At 41.6% G+C, this 14,981-nt stretch overlaps 1 protein-coding gene across 1 annotated transcript in view; it reads left to right on the top strand.

Annotated features, from left to right (window-relative positions):
- syt9b (synaptotagmin IXb) overlaps positions 1–9,466 on the top strand; it is a 41,770-nt gene extending 32,304 nt beyond the window's left edge. The window contains exons 5-8 of the mRNA XM_041939244.1: positions 2,299–2,419; positions 2,586–2,757; positions 2,856–2,985; positions 9,389–9,466. Of these exons, the coding sequence (XP_041795178.1) occupies positions 2,299–2,419; positions 2,586–2,757; positions 2,856–2,985; positions 9,389–9,466 (501 nt within the window). The remainder of the gene's footprint in view (positions 1–2,298; positions 2,420–2,585; positions 2,758–2,855; positions 2,986–9,388) is intronic.
- The last annotated feature ends 5,515 nt before the right edge of the window (positions 9,467–14,981 follow it).

Below are 14,981 nucleotides of genomic sequence, written 5' to 3' on the forward strand. Positions count from 1 at the left end.
GATCACTTAATTTCATAGTGACACGTGTTAGACAGGGCACTTTCACACACACACACACACACACGCGGTGAACTAAAAAAAGAAGGAGGGGGAGGAATGATTGAGGATGAGAGGAGAGAGATCGAGTTAGGCTGAAGCCTGTTATTATTAAAACAAAGCAAGAAAGAGGTTTGTAGATGAAGCCTGGCTGCTCCTGAGGGAGAGGAGGTGCCAGTTTTATAATTGGAGAAGATGGACTGTCCACACACACTCTCTGCTTTATTGGGGTGCTTTAGAGCACCGCTCTAATTTCATTGGCTGAGCACAAGTGACCATAATCCTGACCGCAGGCTTGATTTGAGTGCTCATAAGAGTAGTGAGTGGCACTCTATAGTCTGAAAACTTAAGTGTGCTGATTGAGTGTGTGTGTGTGTGTGTGTGTGTGTGTGTGTGTGTGTGTGTGTGTGTGTGGGAGAAGGATATCACATTATCTGTGGAGAGTTTAAGAGTCTGCTGTTTGTGTAAGTGCCTGCCTGTTTGTGTGTATCAGTGTGTGAATTCCTGCAAAATTCATGTGTGTTGCACCTTGGAGAAATCATAAGCTGTACATTATTAACGCCCGAGGCTCATAGCAACAATGGTGATGCAGTGTCAGTGGTGGATTCTGCCTCAGCAATGTGTGTGATGAATCAAGTCATCACACAGCCAGAATGTCATGGATCTTGGACTACCATGCTTGTGTGTGTGTGTGTGTGGTGTGTGTGTGCATATCATGTGAGTATATGTGTTTTTACGTGCTTGCAGGCATGTAGATATTGACATCCATGATGAATCAGCTCATTTTGTTCAATTTGATTTTCAGTGATTTTGAGCACAGGACCCAGAGCAGTAGCATCCTGATGTGTGTGTGTGTGTGTGTGTGCGTGTGTGTGCTGCCGGTGGTAGACTGGCTCCAGTTAATCTTAATCAGCATCAGAAGGAGCACATACAGACGTTTAAGTGACCCAATGATTTTCCAGTATAACCGTGACGTCTGACCTTTAACTAGGCTTTCTAGCTAATTGGTTATTTGTGACAGAGACTAAGTGCAAACCCACCAACATCCTGTGCATTAATCACTGATTGGACAGCATGCATTAAGACACATCAACTAGTTGTGTCAGCCTGCCTTTCACCTGTATCCGTTGAGACATAAACAGCTGAATTCTGAGTAGCAAGTGAGAGATTTTGTTCTAGTAGAAGAGCTGTAATTGATTTTAATGAGTTGTGTTTGCAGTTGCTGAAACAGCTGGAACTACATCTGAAAGTTCCATTTGAAATCCCTCGTTGAGATGAAGTATCCGGATTTGTACAAATTTTGCTCCTTCTATTTCCTTTACAAGGTTTTGTAACAGGGAACTCTGTGTCAGTCTGATGTGTGGGAGAAAGCGTAAAACTGGAAATCAGTTTCCTCTGAAAGAAACCTTGCGAGTGCTTGTCTCATGAACGCACCGCTCATCCTCACACCATCACACGTTATTTTCAGATGTGTTAATTGGGAAAAGAGCCTGGCATGTGCGCGGCTGTGTATACGTTGTGAAAGCAGGGATGTTCTCTTGGGAAAAAAAGGAGTGGTTCATGGTGAATTCCATAACGGTTTCCAAATATCCAAAGCCATGCTGCGTATCATGTCAAAGCTCAGGACATGAAACATGCTGATTAATGGTGAGTCATGCTGCAGCTGCACGTTGCAGATGTGATTAAATGGGTCTCAGAGACATGATCCATATCTGAGGTGCAAAGGCTTGTGTAACATATTATAATTTGCCTTCTGTTGAATGAACTGACTCAACTGTTACTTAACCTTTATTAAACATGAACTTATTTTGTTTTCATTGATTAGCCCTTGCTGTTTTTCATCAAGCTTAACATTTGACGTCCGATGTCTAACTCTCTCTGCCAACTGGCAGGCCAAGTGCTTTGGAATCAGCTGAGATTTGGAAAAGTTGAGGGGTCGTGAGACAGTTAATTGGAGAGGAATGATGAAAAAACATATTCTGCTACATAGATTTTTTTTAGGTTTCAAACTTATCACTAATCTGTGCTTTTTTGTAAAATACTTGGCCTCAGAATGAAATCAGATGAGATATTTAGCGGGGAAACACCCCAACTGCTTTTATACAAGGTGCCACAAGCCAAACAGGTTGGAAATGACAAGTTTAGGCTTCAACAATATTTATGTAAAATGCTTTTTTTGTAAGTTGGAGTGAAAAGTGCGATAATGCTGATAATAGGAGAATGGACGACACTAATATGAAGATGTAATCTATTTCTTTCCAGGACAATGTGGACCTGGGAGAGCTGATGTTCTCATTGTGCTATCTCCCCACGGCTGGCAGGCTCACCATCACCATGATCAAAGCCAGGAATCTCAAAGCGATGGACATCACTGGAGCTTCAGGTGGGGGCTGACTGACAATGCGATGTTTCCACTGAGAGGTGGGGTAGTCAAATAAACACATAAGGTGTAAAGCGCTTTGTTGTTGGTCAGTGTTGTATTTTATTTCTTTCCGTCCCAGTACATTCTGGCTTTCTTAGTGAACAAGCCGCGTGTTACTTTTCTCCAGATCCCTATGTGAAAGTGTCCCTGATGTGTGACGGCCGGAGGCTAAAGAAGAGGAAGACGTCAACCAAGCGTAACACTCTGAACCCGGTGTACAATGAAGCCATTGTGTTTGATGTTCCTCCCGAGAACATCGACCAGATCAGCCTGCTCATAGCTGTCATGGACTATGACCGGTTAGTAAGTTACCTACATATATCAGTTTCAGCTACAGTACACGAGGCTAACTGATGCAACATTTTGGAGTTTCTGTGTTGTTCTTCCTGTCCTTCAGGGTCGGACATAATGAAGTGATCGGGGTGTGCAGGGTGGGCAATGAGGCTGAGAGTCTGGGGCGAGACCACTGGAGTGAGATGCTGACATATCCACGGAAACCCATTGCACACTGGCACCCACTCATAGAGGTATGGGCTGCTCTGTGTATTGGTACGGTACATTTCTGGAGATGCAAACTCGGGTTCCTTAATATCGCTCTTACAAAGAAACACACACAAATGAAATATTCTTGCATGATGATCCTTTTCATGCCATCATCTGGCATGAGAAACAAGAGGAAAAGAGATATGGATAATGAATAACATGAATAATTCAGAAAAACAAGACTATCCTCTTTACCATGCTCAACATCTTAGTTTATTTACAATGCTAATATTTGGTAATTAGCATTAACCCCTGGCGCCTGAATTTATTTAGAATTATATTAAAAAAATAATTCTTTGTATTTTTGCTTTAAAATTGATCCTAAATTAAGAGGAGTTTGTTAATTTTTCTGTAGCATATAGAATAGATATAAATTTAGGAATGATGCTAATTAGCGACAACAACCGTTAATGCTTGCATTTAAGCATTAATGCCTGTTGTCGCTAATTTGCATAAAATACTTTTTTTTTTCAAAATTCATAAATGTGCATCATAAAAGCCACTAAATTGGCTTACAACCATTACATTGTAACAACAACACAACGGATGTAGTTCTCACTTTGACCGGTCCGATGAGAAACCAGTGCTTGCAAAAGGTTCGTAGGTGTGTGTTGAATATGCACAAACCGGCATTAGAGGAATGCATGCGCGATTCGGCTGCAATGTGGATTAAAGCGGTATGATGCGAATTCGCGACAATCAGCGTTAAGGGGTTCAACACAGAGTACTGCTGACAATGATAGAGATGTCACATTTGGTCATAAATCAGAGTTTTAGCCAGATTTGAAATTGGACCTGATGATGGTGCTCTGTTAAAAGTTGAGAGATAACCAAAGTAGTTACAATTCTTCTGGGGTGAACCTGAATGTCTCACCCAAACTTCATCCTCTAGGGATCATGAATGTTGGTACCAAATCTCACATTTGCTCTGATTTTTCAGCCTGGATCAAAGTGGTGGGCCAAACCAACTGACCATTCACTGTTGATGTCTGCACAAATAAAAACCGACCACGTTTGATGGAGTACAGGTAGAGCTTCTGATGTAGGCCTGCGCTCTCTGTAATGGATTTGATTGGCCTGGTCCTCAACCTCCGAATCACCACCCACGTGTCTGATTCATTCAGCCATTAAATATATTACATTAAAGTCATTTCAGATTGATTATCAGGCTGAAAAAGCAGAAGATTCAAGTAAAAACATACCTGTTTAAGAATATTTCAAGACTAAATACGCAACAAGCTCAAGATGTCTTCTTGTTCACAATATACAGCAGTATGTACAAGGGCTTCTCTTAGGAGTCTTACTTCAAAGCAGAAATGTAAATAAAGAGAATCTAAATTAGGCATATTGAGGTACAATTAAAAAAAGAAATGAAACAATTACATAACAAAAATACTGCATAACCCTCATGTATACTCGACTTGCTTTCCTGTGATTGCCACAACAGAGGCACCTCGCTTAAAGAGAGAGAGCCACGGAGCGGTGGCTCCATTCACTGAGCTGTTTCTATTTCTGAATCTCCAGCCCACACTCATTAAAGAAACAGAGCACGCTAAAACACATGCTGGACTGATCCATTCTCATTCATGTGGAGCTGTCAAAGCCAAATCTGTCGGCATTCAGAGCTTCAAAATGGATCACTGTCCAGGTAAATGTAACACCTTGCATCCGCCAGCTCATACGTGTCTTTTCTCTCTTTTCAAGGATTTTAGGATTCGTTTCAGCTCTGATAAGAGATGTGTTGGCATGTTTAACAGTCCTTATTAAATGTAATGGACACTGGCTAGCTTGAAGCCAGCTTGTCAGCTATTAACATTGGTTGTCAGTACTGGACTGAGGACTGTTGACATGAGCCCCTCTAGACATCATTATTTTTACCAGTGGAGGTCTGGTGATTCTCATTATGAGAGGCGAAGGACCTCAGGAATATTATTCCACCTCTAATGAACATGTCTGATTTTCTTCAGCTACTCTAATGACATTTCCATCTAAAAGAAGACCACCTAATGTATAATGAGTATCTATTTAGATCATTTTATCATCCAGTGTGACTTAAACCACGTTTGCTGCCTTCACCGAGTGACACTGCTGCTTGACGACGACAGCTGCCTGTTAAAAAAGAGAAATGAATGAAAAACTGCAATATAAAGCATTTGATTTTTTTTCTACCTGAGATATTTAACAATCAAAAAACAAAAAACATCATGACATAAACTCTTCCTAATATATAAATATATATATATAGATATATATGCACATGATAACACACATACAGATAATTCCTCTGGAACAAAATAACAAACTGTAGTGGTAAGTTAAAAGCTGGCCTAAACGGCTGCTCTTTCTCACTGATGGTGCAGGTTGAACAGAAACTTGTGGAGCAGCAGCCAGGTCTGCTTTGATGTGCTCTGCATAAAGGGCACTGTGTAATGCTTATGGTTAAATGGTATTTCTACAACACCAGGTGATCTTACCATAAATCTCCTCCTCTCGGGATAGTTTCGGGTCGTCTGTCCGTCCATCCGTCCATACATTGGTACGTCCCATTTCGATAGTAGCATCACAGGAATGCTATGCAGATTTTAATTCTTGCAGATTTGGCACAAATGTTCACTTGGACTCAAGAATGAAATGATTAGATTTCGGCGGTCAAAAGTTAAGGTCACTGTGACCTCAACTGTTGACTTGAAGTCCTCCCACTTGTTCCAGTTAACCACTTGAGCTTTGCATCCAGCTGTAGAGGTAAATGAAGCACTAGCTGTCACACTTTGTCCACAAGAGGAGCTGCAGTATTGGTGAGAGGTCAGTTACCAACAGTGGTGAAGCTAGAAGAGCTCTCTTTCTGTCTCTAGAGCCATTTGTGCTGCACCAACAAACATACATACACACACACACACACACACACACACACACACACGCACTAAGGCTCACACTCCACTAGCTGTGTCTTATTCTGAAGCCATTAGCAGCAGCACTGGACTACAGCAGCCGGGTCCGAGATCCACACTAATGGTTTATTTGTGTTTCTTTAAAAGATCCACACGGAAGTCCTGGGGGAACCCACACACACTCACACACACACAAACCCACACACACACACACTCAGTCATGCTTCCGTCATTTTTGAGGAGATTATATAGACGTACATTCATTTCCTGGACCATAGCCATAACCACTAATTGCCTAACCCTAACCCAAGCCTTAAAACTGAATGATTTACATTTTGGGGACTTTTTTTTACAGATTTATGTCCCCACAAATGAGCACAGAATTATGGCCACATATGTAGCTAAAGTACATGTTTTGCACACATTAAAGATTTGCACATAAAAGCTAATAGATTCTATTTAACAAATAATTGCAAGCACGTGCAACATGCAGTCTCATGTGCACATTTATATACACACACACGCTTTCTGAAACACACACGTGCATGCTCACAGTTTCCTTATCCACCATAAGCTTTTATGTCTTTTAGGAGTTAGCTTCACTGACCCTCCGACCACAAACTGAGAGCATTAATAATTAACCAACTTGATGTCTTCAGCCAGGACTGTAAACACACACACACACACACACACACACACACACACACACACACACACGCAAGACCAGCAACAACAAACTGCTCTTGAATTCCCCAGAGTCATTTCAAGCCAGTTCTGATGCTATTGAGCAGAAAGCAAAGGGAATGGAGAAAGCAGAAAGCTCAGCTGCCTCCACTTTGTCACATGAATGAGTGGTTGAAGAGAAAGGCGCTCTGCAGCGCCCGCGCTCACTGCATTTGCAAGCCAGCTTTGAGCTTATATCCCTGGATTTTCAGTCCCACGGGCCTGGCTCGGGCTAAAACTCATCGCCACGGTAACCTGCTCGCTCAGCCTTCTTCAGCGAGGGTCGAATTCAGATGATAGAGGATGAGATCAAAATAGTCAATCAGCTCTCAAATAAATAATTCATTATTTTGACAGAATCCATCGCATTATTATTTTTTTATGCTTTTCTTTTATTTCTGACAGGAAGTGGTTCAGTACAGCTCACAGACCTTTTTAACAGTAGACATTTGAACTTGTCTTAATGCCTGGCTGCACCAGCATTTCAGACTAAAACTTCAAGCCAAACTCAGTTAGTTCCAGTGGAACTCAAGTTCAGTTTTGCAAACCATCTTGACAGAGCTCTGAGAGAACACAGAAAAGTCCAGAACAGAGGAGGTTATCTTAGTTTATCAGATGTGTTGCACCGTTTACTTTTTTTAAAGCTCCTCTGTCCATATGTGGTGACATATGATGGCACTGTAAAATAAAGAACACCTTTAGGCTACAACTGCATGAAATGTCAACAAGCAATATTAGACACGAATAAAATAATCGCCACTTTAACAGCAGAATCAAACATCACCAAAGCAGACAGCACAGAGACGTGTAAACAATAGGAACTTATACACTGTATAGCTCATACACAATGCTACATTGCTAGGCAGCAGTGGTTGTTAACCAGTCCACTCAGCCCCTCTGTCCCACTGTAACCAGTCCACTCGGCCCCTCTGTCCCACTGTAACCAGTCCTCTCAGCTGCAGACAGACAGACAGCTTAGCAGACAGACAAATGGCTGAACAAACACACCAGCAGCTCCTTCTCTGCTGCAGCCGCTGATTTGATTCCTTTCTTTTGTTCCATTCTCACACAGTTTATCAGAATAAACATAAATGTAGTGAAGTCAATGCTTGTGATAAAAAGTGGAAGTAAATTTACTGATTTGAAAAATACTCAATTCACTTACAGTCCTGTTCTGCTGTAAAGTCCAGAGAACAAAATCCCTAAAAGAAAATAGAAAGAAGGTCAATTCGACGAGCACTAGGTTGTCCTGACTGGCGAATGCGTAACTAATAATGTTAGCAATGGCGCAACTCCATCAAGTGTCCCAGCCATGCACGATAATAATCACACACTAATCATCATTCAACATGACACAAAGTCACTGAACAGCCTCCATGTGACAGTGACATTTCTATTAATAGAAAAATATTTGGAACACTAATGTAATTCAATGCAACAATCCCCACCTCTCGGACACATAGCTTGGTCATGCAGACAGGGGTCTAATCCAAATCTGAGGTCATAGCATTATTCCTATGAAGTTGTTATCTGTCACAGTCGTGTCAAAACACTGTTTGTGTCCTCAGATTATGAAATGGATGCCCATCTTGACCTACGGTTAAGTGCAAAACATTCAAACTTCCACTCATAAAAAAGAATATAAATAGAATAATTTAATTGACTGAGCGTATTCAGGCTCTTTTTAAACATAAATATGGATTAGAATAAAATCGTATTTTAGCGGTTCAAGGTTTCTCGTGTTTTTTATGTGTAAACACAGTGATTGGGTTTTTGGCTCTGAGTGCTGCCAAAATGTGTATGATTTATACTCAGTGCTGTGCCTGAACACATCCTGTAGACACAACGGAAGGCTGAAGCTGCTGCTCTGCTTTGGCTGTGCAGCTGCGTAGACAGTGTACCGTCTTCAATGGCCGTATCATTATCACACATACCTGTGCAGCTGTACATACACACGCATGCAATGCACACACACACACATGCACACATGCACACACACATATATTGGATTTTAAATTAAATAATGTATCAAAGAATCAACACAGATGCGAGAGAAAATGTAGTATCTTTCAGTGATAAAAGGATTAACCATCCCTGAAGTTGTCGTCCAGATGGCCTCTGGGTCAAGGAACTGGCCTGCTACATTCATGAGGACCAGGGAAGGTGGGAGGGCTAAGCCACTTTACCAATTTATGACCTGCTTTCACAGATTGGTCCTGGCACCGACCTGCAACTGACCATTTTAAGAGCCAATGTACCCTGATCTGGACCTCATGGAGGACTCACACAGTCAGCGTCAAATGGCAGCTCATGGCCCACTTCTGGGCCCCCGAATTTTTTACGAATTCAGAAAATGTGCACATCTAACATTACTGACCAGTGGAAGAAGCCCACTCCGCCCTGAGAGTGATTGTCAAGCCCTGGCAACGAGCCAAAAAGACTGTAATTCAAGGACAAAGGGAAGGAAATGACTGACAGTTCACCCAGAATCAGATTATTCTCTGACTCTGTCCTCTCTACTCTGTGGACCCACCATCAGACCGCTCAGCTCCCAGGCTGGACGTTCCCTGACAGAGAATCATTCAGATCGTCTATTGTCTATTGAATGTGATGATGATCCCTTTTTACATATTGTCAATTGTTTTACCTTATTGACTTCATTGATTTTTGTAAATATATTCAATTTAGATACTGACTATTCCTGATAGCTGGAAGGAGTGTAAACTAAACTAACCTGATGTCTGTCTTTCTCTCCTTCGTCTCTGTTGTGGTCCAGTGGGTCGGACAGGGAGCAGCAGGGAGTGGAAGCCAAGGAGGATCCACCAACTCCCTGAAGGCACCACCATCGCCATGACCACACACACACACACACACACACACACACACACACACACACACACACACACAGTACACATGCCTTTGCTTCACCACTTGTGGGGACTTACATTGACTTACATTCATTTCCTGTAGGCTGACCCTAACCCTAACCATAAACACTGCTTCCCTGACTCTATCCTTACCTCAAGTCTCAGTCCTAAAATGTAATGATTTAAGTTATGGGAGCATTTTGGTCACAACAAAGTTGTTAGATGCCACACTGTGAGTGGGCTCAGTGTTGGGATCCTGCAAATATAGAAGGACAAGCACGCACACACAGCCACGCACACACTAACCCAGACACACACATGCAGAGCCTCAGGGTGGCAGAATGATGGATGATGGACTACAGATAGTCCAAATGTTAAAATATACAGTAGAAGGTGTGACTGACAGCAGTAACATCAGCTAAAAGCCATTACACAAGCTGGTGTTTCAATAGATTGAACAAGGCTTTAGTGTGCTACGGCTGCTGCAAAGCTAATCCACAGTTTTTACTTCCTCTTGTGTTTTCACAACCAAAAATTACTTAACTACATTCCAGCTGAATTACTACAGTACTGTCATTATTCATTTTGTCTTGTTGCTGACAGGTTAAGATCATGTAACAGCTCAAGCTTTTTTAGCCAATTGCAGTTTGTGGACCAAAATCATACATTTTTAGACCGATGAGTGAAGCTGTAACTTGTGATTTGTGTGAGCGATCGGCTATCGTAGATACAATAAGAGTTAGACAGGTGAGGTTACAGAATTAGAAATGACAGAGGCATTCCAGTTCAGATCAGCACAGCTTCATCTCTTTTCAACATATGTTTGGCGGTGTGTCAAACATTCAAACTTCTCATCCAATCAGTGTTGCCTAAACTCTGCGGCAGCCACAGCAGACTTGAACAAGGGAGATTTTCTTAATGTGAAGTGTTTTATTTACTGCATGTTAAATTGTCATACTTAGTTAACAGGGTGTGGTCAAAATAAAAGAAATGCAAGTGTGTGTGGTGGCATGTTTTTCTGGCAAAAGGGCAGTCTGCTGACCTCTCCAAGGTCGTGTCACTGCCAATCTGTAAGTGCACCACTAATCATTTTCAGTGATAGTGTTGGTCTTCTGAGTTGATTGTGAGTTAAAGGATGATTTTGGTTTCTGACAACTTGGGTATTGTATTTACCGGAAATGTGATTATGATATGAACGATTAAAGAACAAAAATCAATTTCATTATAATCCCCATGTGTACACAAGTGGAAGAACATCACTCGGTACCTGGGTGTAAACCACAGAACCAAATCCTCGTGTCCAAAACATCAACATATTCCTTCTTGGTGTAACCATATGAAAGTTAACCATGAATCAGACCGTAAGTAAACAAAAATCACACGAGACAGTAGAACAGCAGTCACTGAGGCAGACGATACAGAGAGAGGAGCAACTTCAAATCCACAGAGACTGAAGCCCACGAACACACACCAGGTACAATAATAATCACTCCCATAACCTCCTTATTGACGCCATCCTTAATTTTATTGCATTTGGCCAGTGAATACATGTAGAACAGGTAGCTTCAGCTCTCGGGACATGGATCTGTCTGGAGCTCTGCTTTACTGAAGCTGCAGAACACACAAACTTCCTCTCTGCTTCAGCTGCTCTTTCCTCTCGTTCAGCTCTCACATGTTTTCTCAGGACTTTTCATCTTACTTCTGTTCTGTTGTAACGACTGTGACTTGAAATGTAGTACAATAGTACAGTCCCTAAAAAAAAAAAAAATCACACATCCAAGTAAAATTACTGATTTTTAAAAGTACACACAAAAGAGTAACTTTGCTGAAGAACAAGAGTCAATGTAAGTTGATGCCTCACAGAATTAGGACACCAAGAAAAAACAGTGCTCTTATACTGAAAGCCTACCTGCCAACAAGATGTGTTTAGTAAGGTTGAGGTAATCTAATTAAACACTGTTTGATTTTGGAATATGCACCATGTGGTCATAAAAAAACAACATTATTATGGCTTTATAATCATTAAGATTTTGAAATAGGACCCTTCTATAGGACAGGCCCAAAAGATGAGATAATGGAGTTTGTTGTTATGGCAAACATGTTAGCAAGAATTTGACTCTTGACGCACCCAGCAGACATGGAGCAACATTAGCATTAGTTTGAAGGCATGTTTCTGGCCACCTGATGACAGAAAGACGAATATTCTCCTGCCTTTTAGCTCTGTTTTTAGTCTCCACCACTGCTCTGTTTGTAGCTTGTAGGCTGCAGAGTGCTCTTGATTATACTTGATGAACTGTTTGCTTGTTTTTCTGCCCCATGTGACTCCTTAGCAACGTCAGCAGATTTTGGTTTTCCGGATCTCAGGAAATACTCTGAATCACAACTATTATAAAAGATGGACAGGTGTAAGAAAATAAAACCAAGTTAGAGAAAACATAAGATAGAACTTTCAGTTGATGAGTACAAGATGATCGCGGGTCTGGATTCGTCAGAAAGCCTTGCGTTATGGCGTCTGAACATCCTTCTTGTCAAACCACTGGGTAAGTAATTGTGCCTTGAGGGGCTGTCATCGTAAAAGGCTGCCATTTAGAAAGAAGTCCAACAAATGATGAAGATAATCGCTCAGAATCATGTTGTCAATATTAATTATTCTTTCCTTTGCCATGAAATGAGTGACTAAATTGCCATCCTGGAAAGACACTTGCAGCAGCCCTGTCGTACTGTAATGGGACCTAATGTTTTTTTGTTTTTTTTACTTTAATTTCGACCACACCCTGTGGTTGTTTTAATAAGTCAGTGTTTGTTTTTTGCAGATTAATATCAGTATTGTTTATGTCTTTGTATTGGACACTGTCACAAATAACAATGACAACTTCCTGTTTGTAGGTACAATGCATGCATCATTTTTCTGTGAGTCATTTTTAAATCTCTCTTCTGTTGTGAGATACTAATTAAACTGTAAACACAAGATGTATTATGAACCTAAGTCAGACTGTGTAAATTGTCAATTCAGATGTTATTAATAAATATTTCTATATATAGCATGGATTGATTCATGGGGCACATGAGATACACAGAGAAAATGTCTCAGAGTCACAGAGATTGAATGAGACACACACACACACACACACACACACACGCCTCAGGCCTTTTTTCCCCACCTCACACCTGTGCTGTGAGCTCTCCCAAAAGGCCTCTGTGATTGAAAGACCTACGAAGAGCTTCTGACAACACACGCACACTTTCTGTGACGGACACACACACCTACAATGAGGCCAGCACAGAGATGAGGCCGCATGGTGGCTCAGATGTCCATGTGTCTGTGAGTCTGTATGTGGATGATGTTCCTTGGATTTTGCTCAATCACCTAGGAGCCCATTAAAAGATCGAATTTTTTTAGAAACATCTTCCAGTTGTTTCCAAACCAGCTAGTTGCTAACTTTGTCCGTCTTCTACTTGGTGCTGGGCAGGTAACCTACACTTGGTTCATCAGAGCTTTTTAACTTCAAACAGCTCTTTGCTGCAGCTGTGAAAAAAAGCATGATGACAGTGGTGATAGTGAGTCAGTCAAGTCATAATTCTCTGTGGATGTGTCAGTACAAGTGACCCCTTTCACATTGCACATAATCATTTGATAACAATATTGATTAGAGCTTTAAGCCTGGCCTTTCTCCATCCTGACCCTATAGAGCTCCCTCAACCTCTAGTTGTAAGTACATGTGTTTTGGGTGGTGGTGTTTTTGGTCTTTTTCTCCAACACACTCCTCATGTCCTGCAGCTGCCTGTGTCACTGCTGGACTGTGCCTACGCAGGTGTCTCATTTCCACACTCTCAGATCCAGTTTTACCAGCAGCTGCAGCACAATCTGCCAGACGCTATCATAATATCATCGGGATTCTGCAGGTGGCATCCACATCTTCTGTAATGTTAACCTACTTTCCACAGTAAGTCAAGGTAAGATGATTCACTTTTTTGTTCGATTTCTTTGAGTATCTCTCTCCAGCGCCCAGCTGGCCGTGCACCCGTGCTGCCGCCTGCTGCCCCGCATGTGGATGTGAGTCCCAGTGGCGAGATTTTTGTCAAAACTTCATCACGCTGCTTCCAATTTTGACCTCATGTTTTCCAACTTCTGATTTCCCTGCAGGCCCACATGCCTCAGCATTAAAGCATCTGCAGGCTTCAAGGTGCTTGAGGTGCCTCCCCCGTTTACCTGCTCTAACATAAACTGAAATTGTAACTGAACGCTACTGTACTTCCAAGGCTTTAGCATGTTGTTAAATAACTACCTGCTAAAGTCTACTAGCAACATGTCATTTTAGCTGACCAATAGGTTGTTTGCATGTTAGGTCACGTTGTTCTTTTGTTGTGACGCAAAACTGCAGATGGAGGGCAGGAAGTGATTTTCTGCATAGGACGCACTATAACGCACACTCACAACGCCTTTGTTTTGCGTCGTTTTTGGTTGCTCAAATCAATCAATCCCAGTAACGTGAGAACTACATGCAGCATATATCCTGATTTTATGTTTATACCTTTCTCTCATAATTCCATCTAAACAAGCACAGTAAGAACTTCCCTCCATCTCATCCATTGCGGTTTTCACTTCCTGCCCTCCATCTGAATTTAATATTGACTGCAAACAACCTACTGACTCTTAGTGCAAACTGTGGCAAATCCACTGCCATTATCTCTGCATAGAGAGCTTGAGAGGTGCAGCAACAGAGTTCAGCTAATTGTCAGTTGGTGAGGAATACAAAGAGAAAACATGCTCTCTTGTCTCAGTGTTGCTAAAAAGGGAAAATCAAAATCGAAGAAACTGGAGATCAATGTAGTGTATACAGTTCTTGAGGGACACACATACTGTACTTGGCAAAACAGAGGAAAAAGTAGATACAATACTTTGTGCATTGTGTGACCTTACAGGTTTCTAAGCACCTGACATATTCTGTTCAGCGTTTTGTAACATCACCACACATAAAGCATTTCTCACACAGAACAAGGCGTTCTGTTGATGTCTGCAGTGGGACAAAGAAAAGCTCAGTGGAACACTAATGAGTGCTTCATCTAATTCACTGAGTTTAATAAAACAGCATGCAGACAAGTCACTGAATGACCACAGTGTGCATCAGGTTCCATCAGGTTAGAATCGTACATGCACAGATGCACAGTGATTTAACCCTTTGTGCGACACACGCTGAAAACATGCAGTATGTTTCAAGAAGTTTTGTAGGTGTGAATTATGTTCACAGTCCATAACACTGGGTCATGCTCAAAGACGAAAAAAGGCTTTTGTCTTAACAGCCTTCAGAGGCGTGCTGAAGAGGCACTTTGCTGCTTGACCTGTAATAACCCTCCTGCTGTCTGTTATTTCGCCCCTGTGGAATACCCCTGCCAAATCGGTGAAGCAAAATGTGCAGAAAATGTTCTGTAAAAATATATTAAGCCATTCGACAAGATTTCCCTTGTTGTCTTGTGGTTGAAAGTCTGACAATGCAGAGGGGA

Source organism: Chelmon rostratus, chromosome 6, assembly GCF_017976325.1.
Source record: "Chelmon rostratus isolate fCheRos1 chromosome 6, fCheRos1.pri, whole genome shotgun sequence".
NCBI lineage: Eukaryota > Metazoa > Chordata > Actinopteri > Chaetodontiformes > Chaetodontidae > Chelmon > Chelmon rostratus.